The sequence below is a fragment of the Lycorma delicatula genome, chromosome 1 (assembly GCF_047948215.1).
Source record: "Lycorma delicatula isolate Av1 chromosome 1, ASM4794821v1, whole genome shotgun sequence".
NCBI lineage: Eukaryota > Metazoa > Arthropoda > Insecta > Hemiptera > Fulgoridae > Lycorma > Lycorma delicatula.
In genome coordinates, this window is record NC_134455.1 from 400,278,470 (window position 1) to 400,300,375 (window position 21,906).

General features: G+C 30.7%; 1 protein-coding gene across 6 annotated transcripts in view; it reads left to right on the forward strand.

Moving 5' to 3' along the window:
• Positions 1-21,906, forward strand: part of LOC142317416 (uncharacterized) — a 195,888-nt gene that overhangs the window by 64,222 nt on the left and 109,760 nt on the right. For 5 of the 6 annotated variants that reach the window (XR_012754736.1, XR_012754734.1, XR_012754735.1 and 2 more), the window contains one exon: positions 13,020-13,117. Coding sequence is in view for 1 of the 6 variants with exons in the window: in XM_075353970.1 (XP_075210085.1) it covers positions 13,020-13,117 (98 nt within the window). In the remaining 5 variants the exon portion in view is untranslated. Of the gene's footprint in view, positions 1-13,019; positions 13,118-21,204; positions 21,280-21,906 lie in introns of those variants that run through there. The other variant, XR_012754737.1, reaches the window with a different exon arrangement.

Sequence of the window (21,906 nt, forward strand, 5' to 3'; positions counted from 1 at the left end):
CATCATTGTAAACACAACTGTTATATTTACGTTTGTATGCATAGAAGTGCACAGTGAATTTGATAAACGTTGCATTGGCACTATTTCTTTTTCAGCTTTTCAAATGAAAGGAACGTTACAACATAAAAGAGCATAGCGTTCATTATTCTATTGCTGAATAATTATATGTAAAGTTATATTATAATAATAAAAGACATACATTATTTTCTTTTATTTTAATTAATTCAATGAATCAATGAAGAAAGTATTGTAATGTTCCTTAGACAGATCAGATATACATGTGAGTTAATATGATGAAGAGTAGTTAATTGAATGTAGCCCACCAGGCTGGTCTAGTAACCCACCGGGTTGGTCTATTGGTGAACGCGTCTTCCCAAATCAGCTGATTTGGAAGCCGAGAGTTCCAGCATTCAAGTCCTAGTAAAGCCAGTTATTTTTACACGGATTTGAATACTAGATCGTGGATACCGGTGTTCTTTGGTGGTTGGGTTTCAATTAACCGCACATCTCAGGAATGGTCGAACTGAGAAGGTACAAGACTACACTTCATTTACACTCATACATATCATCCTCATTCATCCTCTGAAGTATTATCTAAACGGTAGTTACCGGAGGCTAAACGGGAAAAGAGAGAGAGGCTGGTCTAGTGGTTAACTTGTCACAAATCAGCTGATTTCAAAGTTAAGAGTGTTAAATTTAAATCCTAGTAAACTCGATTACTTTTGTATAGATTTGAATACTAGATTGTGGATACAAGTGTTCTTTGGTGGTTGGGTTTTAATTAACCACATCTCAGGAAGGGTCGACCTAAGACTGCAAACTACACTTCATTTACATTCATATATATCATCCTGATATAAATGAATCAGGATGATATATCCTGACTCAGGATATATATAGGTGGTTCCACTGTAATAAGGTGGAACCACCTTGCAATGGTTCCAGAGGCTAAACAGAAGAGAAAGAGAGAGTTAATTGAATCTGTGATATAGGTTGTAATCATCTACCTGTAAGGTATAAATCTAGTATGTAAAAAACACAAATGATTCTTTGATTTGAAAAATGACTTGAACTTTTCACCAAGTTAAATGATTATGTCAAGGATGTTGGAAGTTTGTCAATTATGACAAATGAACAAAATATAGCAGAATAAAGTGAATTCTTAAACATAAAAGGGATTAATTTAGTGGTTGTTTTAACCTGTTCTTCAACAGGATGCTAAGTCTGAAAGCTAAACAGATTATTATTTTCACAACTCATCATGATTTTCATACTTGTCTGATATATGGCCCTTGCACCATGCATGATTCTTATTGCTTTATATTTTCAACAAAAAATTTTGGTTCTTTGTAGATCCAACTTCTTTTAATTTTTATCATTCTTGATCTTTTAGGCCTCTCTTCTTTTCACCTTCTGCTGATCCTTCTAGCAATGTTTTAGTCAATCCTTCTCCCCACGATATCTCTTGGACAATTAGGTTTAATAAACAGCTCCCTCACAAAAGTTAAATTATATTTTTCACAAAACTACAGATGAAATAAAAATTTTTAAATGTTGTAAATTTTGAAAATTTCATCATTTAAGTAACTGAAAATTTTGTCTGATATTAGAAGTCAGAAATTTAAATCTGCAAGTACAATGTCAGTATACAAAAGGAAAAAGGTTAGCTAAAGAACTGTTATACAGGTGTTATTTAAAGGGGCTACTGCAGGACAAATTCCTTGCCCTAAGTGGATGTTATAGAACTTATTTACTTTCATTCATTTTATATATGAAGTGGTCAATAATGACCACTATCAACTGTATCTTCAAAAACAATTGAACTCGCAATGCGCATTCTGTTCACATCACACCAGTCTGCAATCTTTGCGTCATATAAAGATTGTTCATGCAATTCATAAGAGGTTAGTAGTCAACCACAGTTGTATATTTTGTAATTTAATATATCCTCCCAGTTGAAACCACTCTTTCTGTAAAAAACCTAACCTTCAGTATACCTATGCAATTTTGGTCAATAAAACGTTTAAACTATTTACAATAATTTAGTCTTTTGGCTACATCTGTTGGTTTCAGTTCTTGAATACACATTACTTTGTAGGAAAAGAGTTTCACATCTTTTCTTACACCTTTATGTGTGTTAGCATGTCTGATATCTTGCTGCTTCGCTAACTTACGCATTAGCTTTGATGGACTTTCTGCCATAGCATCTGAAATATCTGTTTGTTAATTTAGGTGGTCTTCCACTTTGATCAGCATCTTCAGCAGAGCCTGTTGTTCGAAATTTTTCGATAAGAGTTTGAAATGCATTGCATTTAGGAACAGCAAGTATCTGAAAACTTTTCAGAAAAATTGCGCTTCACTAATTCAGTATACTTGTCACCTTCTTGAAAGGCATGTTCAGTGTCTTTCGTGAAAAGCGTATTCCTCTATTAAAAGAATCATTTCTTTTCTCACAACTGTTGATTCTGATAAACGAAACAACACAAAATGAAAAAAAGAATATTCAATAAATCACATCTAATGTCTTAGTTTATCACTGAGCAATACCCAATGAACCACGGGCAACCAACCTAACATAATAAGACCAGAATGCACCACATGATTCTAAAATATAGAGTGACTTTTTGAACGCACTGTTATGATCACTATCAATAAAAGCACCTGGCAATCTACATATCTGATTCATTGCATTTCTCAATTTCTCTTCTGAAAATAAATAGTCAGTTTTTTATCTGTTTTCATCTCCAGCAGATTTCTAAAAAACTACCAAAGAAGTTGGAGATTTTGAAATCTCCAGCCTTCTTTTGTAGGTTTTTTACTAGCCTTATATTATTACCATTATTATTAGTATATTTTGTAGTATTTATTATCCTTCCTCCACTTTCATTACATGTTCTCAGTTGTTTCCTTTCGCTTGTTCATCCCTCCAAAGTACGTTTGGGTGCCTTACAGCACCAGTTTCCATATTATTATTCTATAACAATATTTATATTACTCTTCCATAATTTTCTCTTTCTCTTAATACAGTACTTCAATTGTAACATCTTCATATTGATTAGTTGCCTTATAAACTTTTATTGAAAGCAGGTTCCTGGGTTTATTCTCATTCTGACGGCACTTTTCCTATCATTAGTAAAAACTATCCTAGTAAACTAAATTTCTTTTTTTTAGAATTATTCCTACATCACTTCTACTTTTTTACTTCCTGAATTGTAACATCATCTTCTAATAACTTCATCCTTTCTCATTTCACTTTATTTACTCCAGTTCCATTACTTCTATGTTTACGTTCAACGCTCTTTTAAAATTTTCTAACTTCTTTGTTTGCAAAAATGTTTCTACATTTAATGTACCTGTACGTATTTCCTTTCCATCTTTTTCTGACTTCCAATTGCTGATTACGTAAACCAGGTTGATAAAACATAATATTTATAGTTATTAATTTTAGTTCATTAAAATTCATTATCGCATTTAAAAGTTACACAAAAAAACATCAGGAATAAACATATCATTATTTATAATTTGTTAAAAATTCCTTTTTGCGCTCTATAGTATATGTGATTTCTAATATTCTGGCTCTCACAAAGTGTTATTTTCTTGAAAACGCTGCATAAACCACTCTAAATTATGTTTCACATGTATTAGTGAGTATAAAAATCTTCAATAATTTAAAAAGGGAATTTAATCTTTAACTTTCAGGCAAGTAACACAAAAAGTACATCGTAATATTAAATGCTATCATTGAATATTTATACTTTATACTTCCTTCCTCTTCATCCACCAGTTGACCTTCATTAAATAGTTAATTCCTTTTTGCACGACCACTTTCAGTTCTCTTCAGTATCCTCTTTAAAACCTCCCTTATTTTATACCCTAGCATCCGTTATGACTTATCAGCACTGTCCTTGCCACTTAACTGCAGTTTTAATTTATTGATCAGGCAAACACTTTTCTATTCACTGATAAACAATCACTGACAAAAAACATACTAAACGATCCGTTATCAATACTTTCTTTTGGAGCTATAATTTCTTAATCTCTTCCTACATGTTCTACAAGAAAGACCTTCTTGCAATCTATCTGGATAAAAGTCATTATGGGTTATTTAATTGTTATTTGAATAATTCAAACCACCATCTGAATTGCATATGAGAGATATACTAAATCTGTTACTTTAGCAGCTCCCAAACCATGGACATGGATATCAAGAGCCTCTTAAATTTTTTGACAGGAATTGTGCACAATAGATGTATAAGTAGCATCGTTCATGTTATAGTAAACCTTTTAAATATTAAGTTGCTTACGTGTACTTTTATTTTCGAATTCATTAATGCGATCTTCTTTGAATTGAATTCATTAATGCACTACGCTATTCTGTTATTATCCTGTTCCAGCATATTTACTAATACAACTGGTTTTGTTATTTTTTGTTTCCCATAACAGTTCTGAAGGACTGCGGGAGTTGTTTCTTTTCCCAGAATTTATTTATAATTCATACCGCATAGATAAATCGGTACCTATGTTGTGAGTAAATTGCAATTTACTCACAACATATATTTTATTACAATTCTTAATAGTCACAAATAAAATCAATAATTTTATTGTAATACCACATAAATGGAGGAATGAAAAAGTACTAAACTTTACCGACCAAATTCTAATTGATACGCTACTATATCTACATCAATGTTTATCGAGTGACGATTAAAGAAAATTTGAAAATGTATCGACTGGTTTTTTGAAACAATAGGACACTGTGGTTCAATGTAACTACAAAACGTGATTTAAAGATCACCACAATTACGGCCTGTGAATAGCATTGTAAACTGTCGAACATATGAAAGGTTTGAAGGGAAAAAAGTTGAATTAGCATAAGAAGTACTTATTATTTCATTATTATTTAAGGACTTATACAGTCGGCACAAGTCAACACAACAAGCAGCACCTGAATTAAACATTCCTCGTTCAATTACTCATAATGTGTTAAGGAACCTTTTAAAATTTGTTCTTGTTAAATAGTGCCACCAATCGTTCAACAAGATAGGATTAATTGTAAGAATTCTATTTGATTGTTTGATGATGACAATTATCTTAATTGAAATAACTCGATCTTATGAGGCTACTTTTCATTTACTTTTAAAGGTAAATAAAACATCAGATTCTGGGGTTCAGAAAACCCCCATTGCAATGCTGAGTACATCAGGACAGTTTGAAAATTAATGTGTGACAAGTGACATTGGTGAGATTACTTCATTTTTCTTTTATGAACATTTACCTCGATATATCGGAAAGTTTTTCTTTTCCTCATCTACAACATTTACAACTTATATTCCAGCAATTTGGACCCTGCTACTGCCACGAGTATAACCGTTCAGTAATTAATAAGTGGTCTGGTCAATTTGAAATATTATTTATTTGAATATAGCTTCAAATTTAATAATCTTAAAAATTAATAATGGTTTTTTCCAAAGTAAATAATTTTTATAAAATAAAATAAAAAATTAAAACAGCTGCAGGCTTTAGCTAAAATATTACAGCAGCTTTTTAACTTTATTCAACAAATAAATTTTTGAACTGAACAAATATACATCAGGATAGACAAATGTTAAAGTTATGGAGAAAATAAAAAGGTTTTGTGTTTTTTTTTTTGAATTTTGACCATTTTCATATATAGGTGACTATATAAATAAAATAGTTTAATAAACGGTAAACTCTTTACACACAATATATTTAAATACTTTTACACAAAATATACACTGTAAATCATTACAAGCAAAACTTTTTTTGTAATGCTATTAACCATAAAGAGAAGGCTAATTAGATATTTCAGAACTTACATATGTGTGAATATTTTGATGTTGCAAACAGTACCTAAGACCAATACATTCAGGGTTTGAAGATGTAGGTTCTTTAAACTGATAACCACTGACGGTGAAGTTTAATATTTTGTATTGTAAAATATTTTTGTTTAAAAATACCTACAACCGAATAGTTTTATATATTAGAAATAAATAATTAAAGGATATTTACATAAACATAAATTAAGTTATTAAATAAGGCACCTAAAAAAAATAATGGTCATGGGAATTAATAAAATAAATAAATACATATATTTAAACAATCGGTGCATTTGATGTAATAATTTATGACTGCATACAACAAAGTTGTATATATATATATATATATATATATGTAAGTAATGTGTGTTTAATTAAGGACCCTACAGTCCTAGTTTGAGATACTACAACTACAAAGTATGTTAAAGAGTCACGGGTAGATCCATAGTCAAAGATGTACTGATCAAATCCCAAAAACCAGGATACATCAACTCAAGCTGATCCTCATAGTCTCCTTGGTTTGGATCTAACAGGCATCTGGCTGAACACTAGATTGAGAAGTTCTCACGTTGACCACAATACAAACTCATTCAAAAGTCTTATGCATTATTTATTTAATATTTTGACCGCCTCAAATATATGCTTTTTTTCTAGATACTAAGGAATCGGCTGAGGACTGGTTTGGGCTTCATGAAGAATTTTAGAACTACATAAACTGAATATAAACTACTTAACCAAACGCTAAATGTAGCAGTATGTTTATTAAATACAATTGCGAGATAAAGTTATCAAAGAAAATAGAGAGAGAAAATGAAATCAAACTAGAATTAGTACTATTAAACATTAGTCGGTACTTTGATATTTGAAATTAAAACAGAATAAAATTTGTTCTTAATAAATAAGGGTTTAAAATATTACTTTAATATTACCATAAAATTAGATTTATGTAGTAACTTGTTATATTATTTTCTATCTCATTTAATACACGAATCTTTTCAAGACATCCTCATTCACTGTTTACAAAACATCTGATACTATTACTTTATTTATAAAAAATAAACCTCTGGGAACAGGATGGCAAGTGCAGTTGAATAATAACATAAGCGGTGGCCAGGATTTTCTCCAGGGGGGAAAATATGAAAATGTTTTTTGCTTAAAAATGGTTTTATTTGAACATTTTAAAACACCAAAAGTAATAATTGGAATGCTATTCGAAACTATCTAAATCATAACTCAGCACTACCCTATGAGAGTTCTGTGTTAATCCTGACAAAATTTCTTTCTCAAATTTATTTTTAGCTTCCAGAACACTCTTTTTATGCACACTTATCATGCAAAGACCGACAAGCCGATTTTCTGTCATTGCTGACTGTAACCAAGTTTTTGTCCTGCATAAGGTGCTGAAGGATCATTCGATAGTAAACGTTGTGCAAGTGAGATAAGTAGGGTCCATTGTACGGATGGGTAGAACAATCGGGTTTCTTTAACTACTGCAACTAATACTACCTCCTTCAGTTCGGCATTTGGCACATTTTTTCCTTTCTATTGGTTGTACTAAAGTACAACTTCACCGAGGAAATCATTAGTAACAAAATAAGATCGGTCAGAATACTGACTTTTCCGTGTCAAGTAAATTAACGAATTTCATTCCAAAACTGTCTTCCTTACTAAACTACGTATCATAGATAAAAAAAAAATATATTTCATATGTTGTTCCCGAGTGACCCACTGTCATAATAAAATCACGGTAAACAAATTGAACAGTCGCCGAGCATTACTGATACATTCAACAAAGTGTTATTTTCTATTCAAATATAATGTGATGTTAACATCACATTAATATAGTTATATAAAATGCGTGATTATACTGAAATGATGTGGAGTTTGTTTTTAATAAAATGATATCACTTTTCTTTTCCTGTTTAGCCTCCGGTAACTACCGTTTAGATAATTCTTCAGAGGATGATATGTGTGAGTGTAAATGAAGTGTAGTCTTGTACATTCTCAGTTCGACAATTCCTGAGATGTGTGGTTAATTGAAACCCGACCACCAAAGAACACCGGTATCCACGATCTAGTATTCAAATCCGTTTAAAAATAACTGGCTTTACTAGGACTTGAATGCTGGAACTCTCGGCTTCCAAATCAGCTGATTTGGGAAGACGCGTTAACCACTAGACCAACCCGGTGGGTAAAAAAAAAAAAGCATTGGAGAAGGCAAGGAAGGAAATATAGTGGGTGAATACGGGCTAGGCAAAAGGAATGAAAGAGGGGACCGACTTATAGAGTTTTGCACGAAGTATAATTTAGTAATTGCCAACACCCAATTTAAAAATCATAATAGAAGAATATACACTTGGAAAAAGCCAGGCGATACTGCAAGGTATCAGATAGATTATATCATGGTTAAGCAAAGATTTAGAAATCAACTCGTTGACTGCAAAACTTACCCTGGAGCAGACATTGATAGCGACCATAATTTGGTGATAATGAAATGTAGATTGGGGTTTAAAAACCTGAAGAAAAGGTGTCAGATGAATCGGTGGAATTTAGAGAAGCTTGAGGAAGAGGAGGTAAAGAAGATTTTTGAGGAGGACATCGCAAGAGGTCTGAGTAAAAAAGATAAGGTAGAAAATGTAGAAGAAGAATGGGAGAATGTTAAAAAGGAAATTCTTAAATCAGCAGAAGCAAACTTAGGCGGAATAAAGAGAACCGGTAGAAAACCTTGGGTTTCAGACGATATATTGCAGCTGATGGATGAACGTAGAAAATATAAGAATGCTAGTGATGAAGAAAGTAAAAGGAACTATCGGCAATTAAGAAATGCTATAAACAGGAAGTGCAAACTGGTGAAAGAAGAGTGGATTAAAGAAAAGTGTTCAGAAGTGGAAAGAGAAATGAACATTGGTAAAATAGACGGAGCATACAGGAAAGTTAAGGAAAATTTTGGGGTACATAAATTAAAATGTAATAATGTGTTAAACAAAGATGGTACACCAATATATAATACGAAAGGTAAAGTCGATAGATGGGTGGAATATATTGAAGAGTTATACGGAGGAAATGAATTAGAAAATGGTTTTATAGAGGAAGAAGAGGAAGTTGAGGAGGATGAAATGGGAGAAACAATACTGAGATCTGAATTTAAGAGAGCATTAAAAGTTTTAAATGGCAGAAAGGCTCCTGGAATAGACGGAATACCTGTAGAATTACTGCGCAGTGCAGGTGAGGAAGCGATTGATAGATTATACAACCTGGTGTGTAATATTTATGAAAATGGGGAATTTCCATCAGACTTCAAAAAAAGTGTTATAGTTATGATACCAAAGAAAGCAGGGGCAGATAAATGTGAAGAATACAGAACAATTAGTTTAACTAGTCATGCATCAAAAATCTTAACTAGAATTTTATACAGAAGAATTGAGAGGAGAGTGGAAGAAGTGTTAGGAGAAGACCAATTTGGTTTCAGGAAAAGTATAGGGACAAAGGAAGCAATTTTAGGCCTCAGATTAATAGTAGAAGGAAGATTAAAGAAAAACAAACCAACATACTTGGCGTTTATAGACCTAGAAAAGGCTTTCGATAACGTAGACTGGAATAAAATGTTCAGCATTTTAAAAAAATTAGGGTTCAAATACAGAGATAGAAGAACAATTGCTAACATGTACAGGAACCAAACAGCAACAATAACAATTGAAGAACATAAGAAAGAAGCCCTAATAAGAAAGGGAGTCCAACAAGGATGTTCCCTATCGCCGTTACTTTTTAATCTTTACATGGAACTAGCAGTTAATGATGTTAAAGAACAATTTAGATTCAGAGTAACAGTACAAGGTGAAAAGATAAAGATGCTATGATTTGCTGATGATATAGTAATTCTAGCCGAGAGTAAAAAGGATTTAGAAGAAACAATGAACGACATAGATGAAGTCCTACGCAAAAACTATCGCATGAAAATAAACAAGAACAAAACAAAAGTAATGAAATGTAGTAGAAATAACAAAGATGGACCACTGAATGTGAAAATAGGAGGAGAAAAGATTATGGAGGTAGAAGAATTTTGTTATTTGGGAAGTAAAATTACTAAAGATGGACGAAGCAGGAGCGATATAAAATGCCAAATAGCACAAGCTAAACGAGCCTTCAGTAAGAAATATAATTTGTTTACATCAAAAATGAATTTAAATGTCAGGAAAAGATTTTTGAAAGTGTATGTTTGGAGTGTCGCTTTATATGGAAGTGAAACTTGGACGATCGGAGTATCTGAGAAGAAAAGATTAAAAGCTTTTGAAATGTGGTGCTATAGGAGAATGTTAAAAATCAGATGGATGGATAAAGTGACAAATGAAGATCTATTGCGGCAAATAGATGAAGAAAGTAACATTTGGAAAAATATAGTTAAAAGAAGAGACAGACTTATAGGCCACATACTAAGGCATCCTGGAATAGTCGCTTTAATATTGGAAGGACAGGTAGAAGGGAAAAATTGTGTAGGCAGGCCACGTTTGGAGTATGTAAAACAAATTGTTGGGGATGTAGGATGTAGAGGGTATACTGAAATGAAATGACTAGCACTAGATAGGGAATCTTGGAGAGCTGCATCAAACCAGTCAAATGACTGAAGACAAAAAAAAAAAAATTAATACAAGGGTAAATTATTAATATGAGGGTATATTAAGGAATTTTTGTTCCAAAGTGTCTATGGCTGGTAGGATTGGGCCCGCACTTCTAGTATGCATGGGTGGGATCATTAGGAGTGGGGAGAGCCAGTCATTCCTCACTCCCAACCAATTGGTCAGTAAACCAATTGGTCGGACCAACAGGTGCACCCCTTCACTGTGTAATGCATAATTATAAGATTTCTTGCTCGTGAAGGAGTTAAAGCGATGGAAATTTTCCTGAGATTGACTGCACAGTTTGGGGACCAAACATTGTCCAGGACTAATGTGTTTGACTGGTATAAAGAGTTCAAGGAAAGACGAGAACGAGTGGAAAATCAGGTACGCAATCACCATTCTCAGACCAGCGTTACAGATGAAAAAATTTGTGCAATTCAAAATATTCTTGAAGACAGTCGATGTGTGAGAGTATTCAAAATTGCAGAACAGATTGGAATAAGTTATGAGTGCTGTCAAGCGATCATCACAAACGACCTACAGTTCCGTAAAGTGTGTGCCGGATGGATCCCTTTTTTGACCGCAGATCAGAAGTTGAGATGTTTGGAGTTATGTCAGAGGCTTACACCAAGGTTTGTGAAAGAAGGTTATGCATTTTTTAGTCAGATCATCACCTGCAACGAAACGTGGGTCCACCACTACACTCTCCAGTTGAAACAAGCCAGTGCGGTGTGGTGTTGGAAAGGGCAGGTAGTCCCAGTGAAAGCCAAGACTCGACTGTTAGCTGACAAGGTTCTTTGAACCATTTTTTTCGACCGGCGAAGCATTTTGCTCATTGATTTTTTACATAAGCAATGCACAGTCAATGCTGTTTACTACTGCAATCTGTTGAACGAGATGAGGGCTGCAATAGGCTGATTCGAGAGGCCATCCTCCTCTACGACAATGCCAGGCCCCATACTGCAGCTCTAAAAGAAATTCACTGAACTCAACTTGATCACTCTCCCTACAACCCAGACCTGTCACCCATCACTCTACAATGCTGTGATAAAAAATCTACCTTCTTGCTGGGAAAAATGTATTTCTAAAGCAGGACACAAAGTAGAAAAATAAATTACATTTGCCTTTTATTTTTCTGTAAATAAATTTTTTTAAATATCCTGTTTATATTTGACTTACTCTCATAATTTTCATTACTATTATTATTTTCATTATTTAATTTTTCATTGTTATTGCCTAATTTGTAAATTTTGGATTACATTAACTCATATATATGTATAAAATTAATAATACAATCTAAAATTTAGAAAACAAACCCTAATAACAACAAAACTAACAACAAATGGAATGATTATCATTCCAGTTGGCATTGAGTTATATTGTTCAAGATTTGTCATTATTAGGGTTTATGTTTTCTAAATTTCAGTTTTTATTTATTTAATTTTCTTTTTTTTTGTTTTTGTTTGATGTAATTTTGGAATTTTCTACTGACTGATGATGCGGATCTGACAAAATCTGACGGATCTGACGGATCTGACTTTTGTTATTAGTTTTTTTTTAGATTTCTGCTACTGTGTTTGGTGGTTATTTTTTTATTATTTGTGATATATATATATATATTTTCCACATTGAAGGTCTTTGGTTCAAATCCTAGTAAACGTTAGTTGCTTTTGTATGGATTTAAAATAAAGAGTAGATACTGTGTGCTTTGGTTGTTGGGGTTCAGTCAGCCCCACGTATCGGGAGTGGTCGGCCTGAATCTGTACAAGACAGACTAACCTTTGTTTACATTAATTGAGCCATCGTGAACTGATATGGTGATGACTAAAGGATGTAAATATACATCTGTGTATATTTTTCTCATAATAGAAAAACATATCAAACAACATAAAAAAATTTCTTCAGATTACATTTCATGTGTTTCTGCTAAATTAATAAATCTTATTACTGCAAAATTTATATATAGCAAACTGAAAAAAAAACTTCTTAAAAAAATATGAGTGGATAATGACAAATAATGTATATGAATTACTATTCTAAACGTGTTTTTGTCATCCTGTGCAAATGATAAGCAATTAGTTAATTTTCTATTCCAATCTTAATAATGTTTTGTTTTTTATATAAAATCCTGCAATGGAGCTAATCAAAACTAAGGAAGGCAAACTTATTAAGGTTAAATTTATAATTATAATTATAGTCATAATATTAATACTGAAATTATTTAGCATTTTATTATATTATTTAAGTTGTTACAAAATGTGTAAAATTTACTAATTTACACAATTTACAATTACAATAAATTTGTACAATTACTAATTTGTACTATATACTAAGCATAAAAGTGTGTATAATGTAAAAATTATTACATCTTCATATTTTTTAATCTTCTTCACATTACTAAATCTACAATTTTGAATTTTAATGCAAGAGTATGGGTTTAAAAAATTTTTTAAATGTTCTAGCTAATTAAATGCAAATTGCTATTTTGTATTTTGTAAGGTATAATTACACCGTATTTTGTTTATTAATGTTTTAAAATGTTTGTTTTCATTAATTTTTTTTTTAGAGCCATTTATAAGAAAGCTGATATTTATCTTTTGGATGATCCACTGTCTGCAGTTGATTCTCATGTTGGTAAACATCTGTTTGAAGATTGTATTGTAGGTAAGCATCAAGAAAATTAAAGTTTCTTTGTACCATATCTCAAGTATAAGATAAATACTGAGTGATCAATCTAAAAATTTTTTATATTTAAAATTAAAGAATTCCAATTTCTTTAATATTTGATATTTTTAAATTATGTTGGCTTAAATTGCATTGCTGATGAGATGTGTAGGCCTGTTCAGTATATGACAACATTCAGTAAAGTATGTGTATAAAAAAATGATGCAGTTTACATTGTTAATCTAATGTTTATTTCCTTTTCAATTAAAATAAATTTCACCGACAGTTTTAACTATTATACAGATTTAATGAGTATGTGAAATAAATTAATTAATTGTTATGTGAATTAATGTTAATGAGTTGTTTATGTGATTGAGTAAAAATCTATCATAAATATTTAAAAAGTAATGAATAGATTACCTATTACAAAAAAAAAAAAAAAAAAAAAAATAGGTATCTGCTTACCTATTTGATTTGAGTGCTATTTTTTGCCCTTCCTAGCATTGTCACTAACTTGGCAGTTGACATATTTCAGGTACCTCAATTCTCAAAACTACTGATAGTGCACTATGCTAAAAGTAGTTTTAGCATAGATTGGAGAATGGAGTTTACTCTGAAATGCCTGAACTACGAATTTAGAGTGATAATGCTATGGAGGGCAGAAAATAACACTCAAGTCAGTTATGAGAATCCTAGTGGAAATATGATATTCTGAAAAAATTCTGCTTACTTATATTTTTTGAAATCTCTTTTTTACTTTACGAAAATAGTGCGGTATTGTTTTATAAATTACATTTTACCCCAATGACTATTCAGATGTTCATTGGAATAAAGTAATGAAAGAAATGGTTTAGGTTGAGTTCCTTCATTTTATTTTTGTTATTACGCACACATCTTAAAAATACCAAAAAATCAGAATAAGATGAAACAATTTTATTAATATTTATTTTTGTTGTGTATGTTCGTGTGTCATTAAAGTTATAAAATTATAAAAACATTATGATTTTGCCCTCTGATTGTTCATGCAATTAACCATTAACCTGAATTAGATTTAAACTTAAGAGAAAATTGGAGGTCTGACATTACTTTACCTTTACTTCTGTCTTTATATTTCTAGAAGTTTTAATAATCAAATATGCTATAATAAAGGTGTTGAATAATTTCTGCCTTGCTGAATTACCTCGGTTAGGTTTAATTATTCAGAATATGTTTAATTATTCCCTGGTTCAATTGCATAAAGGAAAAGCCTTGAGTCAATTATCAATATAATTATATTTATTGTAATTCACATTAATGATGAATTATAACAAACACAGTATCAGTCTTTGAATGATGGACAGAGACTTCCTGATTCTAATGCGGTGCCGGCTTATATAACTTATAGGTGATTTAACTTATAACTTCTTGGTCGTGAATTTATTAGTGTTGTTTGTGCATTTTTCTCTGTGTTCATGGACCTATTACCGACAGGTATGACAATTTTTATTCACGTGCATTGCTGGTATCTTTTATCTGGAATAAAACTGTATTTTACACTAAATTTTATGATTATTTATCACTTAACTATTTGTTGTAATTTAACGTCTGCAGGAATGAAATTAATTTTAGAATAGATTGTGATTAAGTAAAAGATTATATATTATTATTTTTTTTTAATATTATTTCTATACTAGTTTTACTTCCCATTACCTACCAAGGAACTTCACTTTCTACTGCTAAAGTAATATAATCGGTCATTAAGAATGAATGTTTAAGAGTTATTTGTATCGGTTAAATTTTAATCTAGTTTCCTGTTAGATAGCATTACAGTTATTTTAATTGTTTTATATTTTACTGAATCCAAAATCTACATCAGAATGTAAAAATGATAAATCACAATGTACGGGATAGAGGTGCTTAAAACATTATTAAGTAAAAGAAAATAACTTTTGACAGGAATGTTAAGAAATTTCTTTTTATACAATTCTTAAGAGGTAGGAAATAAAGAGTCAGTACTGTTGTATCGGTAGAGTTGCCAATTCTCAATACTGAGTCCCAGTTAAGAAGAGGCTGCTAATATGACAATACTGGAGGTTAGGGGGATAGCTGATACAATTCCCATGGAAGATAGAGGAGGAGATGATTGTTAAAACACAGGAACTGCTTCTGTTTTGGTATTTTACGTTTTCCCCTTTAATTAATACGCCTGGGTACTTTATTTTAAGCCTTACATCAGAAGCTTAAAAAAAATTTAAAATAATTTAATTAGAAGTAAGCATATTATATTTTTAAGAATACAATATTGCAGAATGAATTCAAAAGGTATAGTGTTTTTAAAAAAGTAGAATTGCATAATCATCCAGTAAATTTAATTTATTTTGTTTAATTGTGTTAACAAATTTACTTTAATTGTTCGTTGTAGGTTAAGAGAAATAAAATAAGTATAAATGATGTATTTTATTGTTATTATTTTGATATCTTTAAAATTATATTAACTTAATATAAATGATACATTGTAAATATCTGAAAATAAAGGTACTTTCCCATTAATGACTTACCAATTTTAAGTTGTTTTTATACCCACAAATTTTTTTGTTGTAAAATACATACTTAATACTTGGAAAATTTAAGTATTGCATTGTGCTTTTCACCAAAATTATTTAGTAATTTCTTAATTTTTTTGTTGTTTTAAAATGTTCTCTTGTTTTTTTTGTTCACATTCATCAGTTGGCTCAAACTAAATTTTTTACAAATTTTATTGAATATTTATTTATAAGTTTATCAACAATTTGTTCAAGTTTATTTATCAAGATATCAAAAAAGATTGTTTTTTGACAGTTGATGAGATTTATAAATAAAAAATTTATAGTTAATAATACTATATATTATAGATAAAAATAAGGATAATTAGAAATTAAGAGTATTTTTGGTACCAGAAATAAAATCAGAAAAATGAAAAACTCGATCATGTAAACTGCTGTCTTCTTAATATAATTTCATTATTCAAATTTCTGTCCTTACAAAATCAATTGAGTTTTCAATCAACAATTTGAGGTGATTGAGATGATTTGGATTTGAAGATACTTTGTTTTTGACAATTTCCCAAATAAAGAAATGCCTTGTTTGGGAATAACTTTGCAAGTCACTTCATGTGACTTGCAAAGCATCAAGTCATATGAAGTTTGGTGGCCATTGGATGGCTACTTAGCTTCCTATCACACAGGAAAAATTTGATTTATAAAGTCTCTAAATTGAAGAGTACAGTGACGAGGTGCACATTTTTTTTCCAAAAATAGACATCCAATGTAAAACACATTATTATTTAATAGTTCAAAAATAACCAACTTGTTTAATATATTAAAATGCGAGTACTTTCGTTGAAAACATCTAACATCCTTTTTCTGATATATAGAATGTGAACTCCAGGTTCATTAAATCACTTCTCACAATTACACAAGGATTTTTATAGTTCAACCCTTGTGATTATGTTGGAAATGGTTACTACCTTTATTTATTTGTTTATTTTGCTATTGAAAATACTCATATACAGTATATAAAAAGATTATACGAAATATAACATTGTTAACCAGTTAAAAAAATGTTCATTATAATTAACACTCGTAATAGTATATTAAGAATAAACAAAAATCAAATCAATATACTTTAAAAAAAAAAAACAATTTCAAGAAAGAAACTCCACCTAAAAAATAACATCAAGTGATGTCCAATGAAAAAGCGATACTCCTATCACTTAAAATAATTGTTGCAAAAATGACTCAATAAACATGATGTTTACATGTGGTGTAATTTGTCATTAAAAATTATTTGTACTACAAATTTATTATTCTTTGAATGTATTCTGGTAGTGCTGCAGTGCTTTTAAAACTGATGTTTGTATTATGAGTTAGGTGTTGTGAAAAGATTATTTCAGGTAGGGTGCTGATAGACCCAAAATTTATTCTAGTGGTACTATCATATGAGGGTTATTTTTTTCAAGGTCCGATCGGTCACGAAATTAAAACCACAGCGAAAATAAAAAACTTTTTATTTGTAACAAGTACTTACATAGTTATGCTATTTCTCTACATAGTTGCCACTCCGATTTAGACATTTGTCGTAGCGTGGTACCAAATTTCCAATACCCTCATCATAGAACAGAGCCGCCTGTGTTTTCAGCTATGTTTCTACACCGGTCTGCAGCTTGATGTCTGTGCTAAAATGTTGCCCTCCTAGTCAGCGTTTCATGTGTCCCCTGTGACAATTTTGTTCAAAAAATCTTCTCCTTCATTGTGGTAGGGCTGGAGAAACGTTAGGGAGGCATCCATTCTCATTGTTTTGTGATGGTGGGACACAGTTCTGTGATGGGTTCTTGGGAACCCATCTCACACACAGTTTGCGGTTCTGAACCACAATGGTGTAAAGAGCTGTCCTTGAAATTTCAGGAAACGAATCACTCAATACAGAAATTGTGAACCGACGATTTTCTCGAATTGCCTCCATCCACTCGCTCAATGAGATCATCGGTTGACAATCGCTTCCTTCCCTGACCGCCTGCATCATGAACATCTGTACGTCCTGCTTTAAAGTTCCTGCACCATTGTCGCACTTTGGTGTCACTCATTGAAGTTTCACCTTATATTACTTATTTGTCGATGAATGCATTACACCCCTCACCCTGAAGAAATCGAATTACCGCACGCACTTCACACTTGGCAGGAGATGCTATTATTGTAGACATGTTTATGTGCTAGCTGCGTGTTCAGAACTAAACGAAGTGATGCGGCATGATTGAAGGCCATACTAGAGACACTGCACAACACATATGCGCAAAGGTTCATCCGATTTTTGCGCGGGTATCTATTTTGCAACCGATCAGACCTTGAAAAAAAATAACCCTTGTACATAAAAAAGATTGTAAGCCCATATTATTTTTCGACTATGAATTTTGTTAAAAATAATAGTGAATAGTGAATCTCTGTAGCATCAAAATAAATCATTGTAAAATTGAAAGATTGATGTAAATTAAGCAGTACTAATGTGGCAAGAAAATAAGATACCAACAACATGCACTGTTCTCAGGCTACCACACAATACCACATACTAACTGTGTCTGATGTCATGGTCGAGAGATGGTGAATGGAACATGATATGGCCTTGGTAACACCTAGAATGTTTTTATTTGTTGTATAATGTACTTCCTTTTTTAATTTTAATTAAGATTTAACTGCAAGATTAAATCTTTGGCATGATCTACCTGATAAACAATTCCTCTGATCTAAATTCAAATTACAAAAACCCTGGTCAGCTCAGAGCCATGATTTTTCTACTAAATCTATTATGTAAAAAGTGACTTACACTTAAATTTCTCTCTCTCTCTCCCTCTTTCTATGTATATTATATAAGAGAAAAATTTTATTCTGCTTGATGTATTTTCACATCCAATAATCTTCAGTTATTTTTTTTTTATCTACACTTGTGTAGGACAATAAAAGTTGAGGACATTAATTACTATGCTGTACATTGGTATACATAAATAAAGACATGCGAGATCAACTTCCTTCCATAATTATCTATTATTATTTTCCTAAATTAATTACACAAAGCAACAGCAGCTAAAAATATATGTATTTTACTGTGTTAATTCTCAGTAGCTTTTACTGCAACCATATGAGTTCACTTAAGAAAACATATATGCCATCTTATCTTTGTTGTCACTGGTAAATCTAGTAGGCATCTGCTAGATTTACCAGATCCAAATCTGCTAGTTTTGCAGTAACAGGCAACTGTTACTGCACTGTGGAAAGATAAGTGTCCTTATTAATGAAAAATACACCTTCAGGTCACTTTCGTTGATGAATATTTATTCCAATTTTATTCCTCTTAATGACAGGTTGCATACTAGGCCCCTTTTAAAAAATTTGGAGTCATTTTAACACCAAATTTTGGAGATTTCTTCACCCTACCTAAATTAATAATTTGTAAGTTACTCAAGATGAAAACTCCAACTCAAACAATAAGAAGTTTTTATAAGAATAATAAGTATTTTTAACTAATAAAAATTTCATTTTGTCACTTTGAAGAAGATTGGTTAACCTCATTTTGAATGATTTGGATTCTATATCCCCAGGTAAGTTTTTACTTGTGTATTATTTTCATTTTGATATTACTCATATTTTTTAAACATTCACATCTAATCTATTTTAATGGATAAAATGTAATATATTTCTGACTTGAGTTTTTTCGAGTTTTCACCTTGAGTTAGCTTAATACAAATATAACAATACTAGACAACTTACTGTTTAAAAAAGGAAAATTGTTAGTTATTATGTTAAAACTGTCAAATTTGTTTTTTTTTTTGTTTTTTTTTTAATATAAAAATATAAATGTGATAAAAACATGTGATTATTTATTTAAAAAACACAATAAAAATTTATTACAAAAATTAATTTATATTCATCAACATAATCTCTTTGAATATAAAATACTATACTAAAAATTAAAAACAGTAAAAAGCTTTTCAGTCATCTTTGTCAGAGTAATCATCATTTACACATCTTCATTCAGTTTATAAAAACTTTGATGTTCTTTAATCTTACCTGACTGGCATAAACCATCAAATCATTTATTTTATCATTTTGAATCTTCAGTGGTTTATGATATTTACTCGTAGATTGCAGCTGAAACACTGACGAGAAGAGTGACATTTTCTTAGGATTCAAATTTTCTTAAATTTTTCTTTTTTACACTTGAAGTATATGAGATTTTCTTTCAAATTGTGAAGTGTACTATCTGAAACCAATGAATCTGATTACCATCAGTGTCAGTTTTTTTTGTTCTTTAGTCTTTCTTTCTTCATCGACTTAATGTTGATGGATAATAAATATCTACATTCTTTGAACACTTTTCTACACTAGCATGAATCGAGTCATATTCCATTTGTGAATGACCCTATTCAAAAAAACACAGATTAATAGAAGTAATGTTTAAGACAGCATTTTAGGACAGCATGAAGAAGCAGAATGCAGATAATGATATTGTTATTCTGTCCCCAGCAATTATCAGTGAATAGAAATTGGACGTCCATCAGTTTTTTTATATCTTTCCCAAATTTTGTACACAGACAGGTTAGGATAAATCTTATAGATATATACAATATGTTATATATATATAATTTTTTAAAAGAATAAAATGTAGTTAAAAATTTGCACGAAAATGGATCCTTAATAAGTTACTCATACATATCTTGTATGGAGACTTCTCAGACATACTGTAAGCAAGAATAGGCAAAATATAAATTAATCAGGATAATGAATATATATGGCAGTTCAGAAAAATAAGTGAATGTATTAAGGTGTTTCTGATGAATTTCTCCTTGTCAGTTACATCTTAGGTTGGTTACATGGCTGCAAGTATAAAAATTTATTTATATTGCAGTGCATATTTATTTATTTATTTTGTAAAAATAGTGTATCAAGGTTTGAGGTTATAGTTATGTATTATTTTTTATGAGTAACATTATATGATACAGAAAATAGTATCAGATAAATTCTTGATTTTGCATAAATAAATTTAAATTCACCAAAAACAAATTTTTTTATAAAATGGACTATCATAAGATAAAATTGTTTGAATCATATATATAACCTTTCACAAGCCGCCGGTAACTCTCCTGCCTATTAAATCGTCATCCGAAGAATTAATGGAACTAAACTACTCAAAATATATTCTATGAACTTGTTTTATATGACGAATATTTCAATCATTTTTAACAGTATAAAATAAATATTATTCAAATTAAGTGTTATTCAATTAAACTTTTATTCGTGTATTTAATGTCGTCAGTTGATAGTTTGGCTCAAATATGTTTGAACGTGTAAAAACAAGCAAGTTTTTCTTTTAACTTTTTTTGTACACAAATATTACTCCTCGTCGCAACGTTTTATGTCTCTATTTAATTAAAGACACGCGTATTCTAATTATAGAAAAAGATCTATTAATTAAAACATAAATAACAAAGAGAAAAGTGAAAATTGAATAGAATACTAAAAACAGATTTTATTGACTGGCTCCAAAAGTTACATCGATAATCTACGTACATCGATAAATCGAATTATGGGATACAACAAAAACTAAAAAAACGTAGTAATTATTATAACCTATTGAATATATTAGAAAAACAGAAGGTAAGAAAAGTTTAGTTATTTTTTGTGAAATAATGGGTCCGAGTGATAACCGACCTGTTGGAAAATAGGAAATTAGTCATGAACAACAGACAGATATTCAGAATGATATTGAAGTCGAGAGGAACTCATTGGTTTCTCACACGTTTGTTCAGTAGAAGCTTTGAGAATCCATGGTGGTTACTGACTCTGCAACTTATTTCATTATTTTTACATATATTGTGGACTGTGATGTATGATTACAAACACCCCAATAGCACAGTAGTATAAATGATATGCATTCCTTCCATGTGCTGTCACTGTTGATACCCTCGGTTATATATTACGGTTATATATTATATCTATTCTGTGATTGTTTTGGTAGTCATTAAAATTATTTTTACAGAGTGAAAGATGTGTGTATTATTTACGTGTTGTAAGTATATTAATATAACTAAATATAATGATATAGTAATCTGTATAATAACAGATTTAACAGTTAATCATATTTGCATAGCTAGAAGGTAAGAAATCGTTTTTTTACTTTTTGTGAAATTACGGAAGCTCACCTTGGACGGAGTCAGACTCGCAAACAGGAAATTAGTCGTGAACACCAAGAGACAGATATTCAGAATTATTCTGTAGGCGAAA